This window comes from Anomaloglossus baeobatrachus, chromosome 6 (assembly GCF_048569485.1).
Source record: "Anomaloglossus baeobatrachus isolate aAnoBae1 chromosome 6, aAnoBae1.hap1, whole genome shotgun sequence".
Classification (NCBI taxonomy): domain Eukaryota; kingdom Metazoa; phylum Chordata; class Amphibia; order Anura; family Aromobatidae; genus Anomaloglossus; species Anomaloglossus baeobatrachus.
Genome location: NC_134358.1, coordinates 467872696 through 467880394, shown reverse-complemented (window position 1 = coordinate 467880394; position 7699 = coordinate 467872696). Strand labels below are relative to the sequence as shown.

Here is a 7699-nt window from a genome sequence, read left to right as displayed (position 1 = left end):
GGAGGCAGGGGGCGGGCCGTGACGTCATCCTGTCCTATGCTGTCTGCGCCGGAGCGGCCGCCGCTTGTTGCTATTCACGACTGAAATGCTCGGCGGCCGCCTGTGACCGGCTCCGGGTCCTGCTGAGAAGCCGGCACGTAACCCGAGGGGAGAGATGCCCGAGTCCGGCCCGTGTGCTTGCGTGTTTGCTACCGACATGGAAGGGGTTCTGTACAAGTGGACGAATTACCTGAGCGGTAGGTGCTGCCGCCCGCCATGCGCTGCGCTCCTATCTATGTCTCAGGCCATGTATATGTATTATGCTTTTTTTTAGCTTTAGTTTTCCATCACTGCTAGCAAAAAGCCCAAAACATTGTTTTATTTTTCATCACCCTGTAATTCTGCTGTTGTTCCTCTGTTATTCCTCCTGTCAGTGTTTGACAAGTAGATGTTCTCACCTCCCTTGTGTGGCCCCCACATTGTGACAATGGCTGGATAGAGACAAGGACACATTACAGCTGGTAATCACCGCAGTGCTCAATTTATTACTGCATTGCCAGGAGGAATAACAGAGGAACGGCTCTGTGCAGCGTGTAAAGGGGTTGTCCCCTATCAGAAAATCTTTATCCCCCTGATTGGCTGTGCTGGGGTCTGTTGATGTGATATTAATAACGCAGCCAATACTGGAGGAGCTCCAGAGACTCCGCGCTGGACCTGGGCAGGGTGAGTACAACACGGTTTGTTTATTTATTAGAAACTAAGCTTTATTTTCAAGAGGACAATCCTTTAAGGCTAATCTGAACGGTTGTATTTGCAGGGTGAATGTTAAGTGTGGCTTTCTATTCTGAATTCAGCAGTGTCACTGATCTGTGCGTATTTACTGCTCTGATTTATTTTTTTATATGGAAATTCACCAAATAACCCAACCAAGTCTTGTCGGCAGCTCAGCCTGCGGTTTTCCGGTGCTGATTGGATAAAAATGACACCAAAAAGGTTCATTTCCACAACAGAAGTTGATGCGCTATGGATATAAATCATACAGCATGGGTCAATATTTGCATAAAATTAAACGCAGCACGTGTTAGATAAAACCTCTGCACTTTGCTAATCCTGTATAACTACGGATTTCATGTGCAGAAAATCTGCACCAAGTGTGCAACATGTGAACCCGGCCTTGGCTGCGGTCATATGGGCGTATGTTCTTATCTGAGAGTCGGGTCCATTATGATGATGGCACTGATCAGAATCTGAGCCGAGTGTGATCCGATTATCTCACATCAGGAGAGTATGAATTCTGTCTTCTATTCTATGATTCCACGGATATTTGGGTTTACTCCGATGTCATCCGAGAGCGGTCTGATGTTTTCCACGCACCCATAGACTTGGATGGGCGAGTCTCGTCGGATGTGCATTTTCAATCACAGCACTTCTTTATCTCACGACGAATCAGTATAAGAGAAAAAAAAATGCTAATCTGCACTGACCCCTTACATTTCACTGGTCTGAGTGTTATCAGATTAAAAAGTCAGATAACGTTAGTCCAAAATATACAATGTGGTCATCGAGGCCTTAGGTCAGGTTGTTCCAGAACTGGAGCATTACAGTGAATGTAAGAAATTATGAGAACAGACCAATCCGGAAAGAGGTTATCAGTAATTCAGATCACACAATCAGGAGGACCTCCAGGGTGTAAGGTCCCCAGACCTGATGGGGGGGGGGGGAGGGATAGCGGATGTACAGATGGCACAGGTTACAGAGCCTCTACATTAGGCCCCTTTCACACATCAGTTTTTTGCCATCAGTCACAATACATCGAATTTTGAAGAAAAAAACTGATTTGGAGACTGATGCCGCTGTTCATTTTTTTTTCTCATTGACTTGTATTCGGGACGGATGGCCTCACATTTCGTCCATCAAAAAAATGTTTGTCTGTCGGACGGAGACGACATCCAAAGTAACGTTTTTTTTTTGTGTACGTCAAAAAAATGGACAGCGACGTATCCATCGCCGTCCGTCGTTTGGTAAAATGGAAGCCAATGGGCGCAGGATCCGTCGTCATCCGTCAAATGACGGAATCCGGCGGCGGATTCCGTTTTTGTTTTGTTTGTTTTTTTTAACTGAGCATTTTCCAATTGTTATTTACCCCCAGATAGTCGGATCCGTCGCATCAGTTTAGTCACAATCTGCGTTGAGAAAACGGATTGTCACTGATGGCAAAAAACTGATGTGTGACAGGGGCCTTACACAACCTGCAGCTGTTAACCAGCCAATGATCGGCTACATGTGTGTCGGTTGGCGCTCATTTAATTTCGTTGATTATCTCCAACCACTCGTCTGATGTGCACAGAACAGTCTGTAATTCACTGTCCTTTGCGCATAGACTCATTGTCCTCGGCAGCATATTGTGCTGCCGAGGACAAAAAAACAAAATTAAGTCAGCTTAAAGATCATTTCCCCCAGTAACAGTGGTATAGGCCCATGGCATGAGCCTTTACGATGGGTCACCCACTGTTTTTGACACCAAGGACTAATTTGCGGTTATTTTTGGTGGGAAATGTCTGCTTACATTGTACTAATCATGGTACCAGCATGTGTTTTTCCAGCATACTTGTCTTAGTTGATTCAGTCACTCGGGCATACACGGCAGAGTATAAGACTCCTCACAAATGTTTCCGGAGACAGTAAAACGTGGAATAACCTGCTGTTCTGGCTGCGTTCTCACACTCCCAGGCAGGGTGGTGCTGCCGGCTGTGGCCCTGTTTCCTTTACAGTTGGATTTCTCCAGATCATTACTAGTGATGAGTGAATAGTAAGCTATTCATGTTTGGATTATTTGTACCAAATACCTAGTACTACCGGTATTCCAGTATTGGTCAGGAATAACAAGCCTAATGCAAGTCAATGGGGAACCCGAGCATTCTTTCTTTAATGTTTCCCAGATAAATTCTCGGGTTCTCCATTGATTTGCATTAGGCTTCATATGGACTTGTCAGTTGTGTTCAGTTCCTGACATAAACCTGTGAGCCGCACTGTGCTGGGAATACGTCTTAGTACATACCGGCCAGTGGCAGCAACGTCTTGTTCTTTTTACCTTGTTGTGTAAACAAAATTGATATACAATAATAAATATAACAAAGAGAAGCAGACCGCGTGTTTATAGCGCACTATCATCTGTATTATAGACATGGTTTGCACAGAATTTTGCTGTTAGTTCATAAATTTGTCGTGGGGGCTTCAGTCTGATTTCCCCAAAAATCTTATTCAATGTTCCCTCAGTGTAATCATTGACCTCAGAAAGGCAAACAAAAGTCCAAATATGACTCTCCGATCTTCGTACGACAGTCTTTCCGGTAATTACAAAACACATACAGCTGCACTCTAGAATGCTAACAATGAATAAGGGAACTCTGGTATTCATTACTGCTATAGGAATATTTGAAAAAAGAGATACTTATCTTATGTATTGGCCAATACCCTCTTTGCGGTGATGTCCATTTTCCTAGTCGGGTGCAGTAGCGGAGTCTATGGCGGAAATCTCTTGATTGGGCATTATTATTATTTATTATTATAGCGCCATTTATTCTATGGCGCTTTACAAGGGAAGAGGATATACATAAAAACTAGTACAACAATCATTATCAGTACAAAACAGACTGGTACAGGAGGAGAGAGGACCCTGCCCGTGACGGCTCAGTCTACAGGGAATGGGTGAGGATTATGCCTTAGATTGTACAGCGCAATTGTTGTGATTCTCCGTCCCAGCAGTATAATGCAGTCCTGTAGCTTCTTATCTGTAGGGCAGTACTATATGCAGGGATGTAAAATATTGTTATTTTCTATACTTCTTATTTATTTTTATATACAATCTAACACGAAAATGTTTTGGGTGAAATGCATGTCATGTACTATCGGTGTGTATTGTGCTGGACCTGAGGGGAATTTGTCGGACAGAGCGGCTCTGTGTGCTGCTTATGGCTGTGGCTCTTTAAAAGCAGGCAATTAGTGCATTGGATTTTTCTGAAAGGTCCTCTGCCCTCCTTGACTTCATGGATAGCCAGGAGAAAGCACAAATTGGGGCTAATTTGATGTCCACATGTAAAATATATAATAAGTTCTCCTTGGCAGAAAAACTGTAGGAGAACTAAAGCGCATAAGACAATCGGGTGATGGCCTTTTGGGTATAAGGACAGTAAAAAGAAGACTCTCACCTGAGTGGGTTGTGAGGAGCCGCTACTGCCTTATGGCTGGGGGGACGACTGTCTCCTCCGCGATATTCGGCTGCTATCCTATAATGAAGAATCCTTAGAACCAAGATGAGTTGAACAGTTTTTGTTTTTTTTTTTTCCACAGCGCGTTTCATCCCTAAACTAGCACCTTTTCAAATGACAAATTATGCAATTGTTTTTTTTTCTTTCTTTTTTTTATTTGAAGAAGACGCTAGTCCAGCATTAATACACCTTGTGGAAATAAAAAAAACGTTCAACTCATCTTGGTTCTACGGATTCTACATTACAGCAGCGCAGCCTCTAATATGGTGATATTGTCCAAATTGGTCAACAACCTAGTCTTCCCATTTTGATTCCGGTTTCAGGAAACATCAGTAATCCGCTCCTAACACCAAGGGGGGCGCTGCTGACGACTACTGGAGTCAGGATAAGGCCGCGTTCACACAAATGATTTTCTCACGTGCGGTGTATCCGTGTTTTCAAGGATAGATTTTGCACTCATTTTTTTTGGTGTCTGTGGGCACATTCAGATGTCTAATATATATATATATATATATATATATATATATATATAATATATATATATATAATATATATATATATAATAAAAATATTTTTTGAGGGGAGGGGGGAGTGGATTTCAGACCGATTATACACAATTTTTTTTAATTTTCTTTGATTTGTGAACTGATTGCGTCTGTCCCCAAAAAACAACAACAAAAAACAGGTAGCATTTAATAACCTATAACCATGGCCAAAGATGACATAACTATAAGGGTGTAGTCATTAATAAAAGTACTAAATATATAATGATGACTACATATATTTAAACCAGTAATATATCTTTTAGTTGTTATGCACATAAAAACCTTTTTAAAAATAGTACAAAAAAGTGGAGATCACACAAAGTGGAGCGTCAAAAAAAGCTCTGCAAGTGGTCCTGAAATCCAGTCTGTCTGATAGTAGATTAATGGGATCACTAGGTGAAAGGGGTAAGCAAGTCCCCACAACAATAGCGCCTACTGAGTGTATGACTGTTGACAATAATTCATATAGTGTACCACATACCTCCACAAAATAAATGATTATCAATAGCACTTAAAGAGAACCAATCATCAGGATTTTCGTCTATAACCTAAAGCCAGTGTTGTACTGGCACTATCAGGCTGATTCTATACATACCTGTAGTGGTCAGCGCAGATGTATAGGTTTTGAAACACAAGAAAGTAAAGTTTATAAAATCATCAGCTTCTTGAGTGACAGCAGCTATGGATCAGATAATATCTGGGGGGTATTCATACTTATCCCCTCCCCCTGTTAGAATTAACATAAGTATTCTACATTCAATTTAATTTTTGACTTGCAGGACCTGTGGTGAGGTCATACCCATGTGACCAGAAGGGGCGGGGCCTCAACCAACAATGTGGATACCAAGAAGCAACATTTTTCTGTTGGCTGAGGCCAACATTTTCTGGTCACATGGGTATGACCTCACCACAGGTCCTGGAAGTCAAAAATTAAATTGAATGTATAATACTTATGCTAATTCTAACAGGGGGAGGGGATAAGTATGAATACCCCCCAGATATTATCTGATCCTCAGCTGCTGTCCCTCAAGAAGCTGCCGATTTTATAAACTTTACTTTCTTGGATTTTAAAACCTAAACATCCGAGCTGACCATTAAATCTGCAAGTAAAAAATGAGCAACGTGCGCCAGCACTTCAGAATCCTCAAGTGACTTTGCTGGCACAAAGATAAGAAATGCAGATTTGGGCCACAATGTGCAACAAAACTGCACCAAAAACTCATCAAAAGCACACCATGCGTAAAAGGCCTTAAAAGCCAAATGGTCCACCATTTTACTGAAACATGAACTTAAAAAAAAAAAATAATCCAAAAAGTGTCCATATCTTTCAAGGCTGGGGCTACACTGCGACTGCTGCAAAACGGGTCTCGTGCTCGTGATCAAAGATCACTATGTGCAGCTGCTAAATCACATCGTAAGGCAGGTGAATGGGGTTGCATTAAAGTTGTACCCAGACAGTTATGTTTTGTTTTGGGGTTTTTTATGTGCTTGTCACAGTTGCGACAACCCAGAGGCCATAATGCAACCTTTATTATTCCGCAGTGTAACAGTGGCCACCGTTGATGTTCATATAGCGTTCTTTGGCAGCCCAACCAGCATAAGGCTGGAGTCAGACAGCTGTATATCTGAGTGAAATGGGGCCCATTTATGTAAATCACACTCTGCTCAGAGTTTGATCAGAGGGTGAGAATAGTGCAGTACGATTCTCTCAGGTAAGGGGCACATGGGGAGAAAAAAAAAAGTCATTGCATCAGTCCGTGAAAATCGGACTGCACTCTGATGTCATCCGAGTGCAGTGTGATGTTTTCAATTCGCCCCTGTACATGGCAAAGTGCGATCCAATAATGGAATCAAACTCCGGTGATGCTTTTATTTTTTTTTGGGGGGGGGGTTTGGGACCTGTGACCGACTTCATAGAATAACATTTGTCCAAATGCGATCCAATGTCTTGTCGAATCGTGCTCCTACAGCAAATATGTTGGTGTGAGCGAGCCCTGAATATGTATTCTGGGAAGGTGGAGTAAATGTACACTATGCACCCTCGATAAGATACCATATTAGTGGGACATACAGTGGGGAAAAAAAGTTTTTAACCAGCCACCAATTGTGCAAGTTCTCCCACTTAAAAAGATGAGATGCTTGTAACTGACATCTTAGGTTGACCACAACAATGAGAGACAAAATAAGAAAACCTCCAAAAAAATCATCTGTCTGATTTTGCAAGATTTTATTTGCAAATTATGATGGAAAATAAGTATTTGTATTTAGTCACCTAAAAACATGCAAGGTTTTTGGCTCTCACAGACCTGTAACTTCTTGTTTCAGAGGCTCCTCTGTCCTCCACTCATTACCTGTAGTAATGGCACATGTTTGAACTTGTTATCAGTATAAAAGGCACCACCTGTTCACAACCTCAAACAGTCACACTTCAAACTTCACTATGGTGAAGACCAAAGAGCTGTCGAAGGACACTAGAAACAAAATTGTAGCCCTGCACCAGGCTGGGACGACTAAATCTGCACTAGGCAAGCAGCTTGGTGTGATGAAATCAACTGTGGTAGCAATAATAGGAAAATGGAAGACATACAAGACCACCGATAATCTCCACGCAAGATCTCACCCCATGGGGTCAAAATGATCACAAGAACAGTGAGCAAAAATCCCAGAACCACACAGGGGGACCTAGTGAATGACCTGCATAGACCTGGAACCACCGTCAAAAAGCTACTATCAGTAACACACTACGCCGCTAGGGACTCAGATTCTGAAGTGCCAGACGTGTTCCCCTGCTTAAACCAGTACATGTCCGGGCCCATCTGAAGTTTGCTGGAGAGCATTTGGATTATCCAGAAGAGTATTGGGAGAATTTCATATGGTCTGATTAAACCAAAGTAGAACTGTTTGATA

General features: G+C 42.3%; 1 protein-coding gene across 1 annotated transcript in view; it reads left to right on the top strand.

The window, feature by feature from the left end:
- Positions 1-26: 26 nt before the first annotated feature.
- Positions 27-7699, top strand: part of PLEKHA8 (pleckstrin homology domain containing A8) — a 101748-nt gene continuing 94075 nt past the window's right edge. Inside the window, exon 1 of the mRNA XM_075315314.1 lies at positions 27-236. Coding sequence (XP_075171429.1) covers positions 155-236 — 82 coding nt within the window. The 5' untranslated portion in view covers positions 27-154. The remainder of the gene's footprint in view (positions 237-7699) is intronic.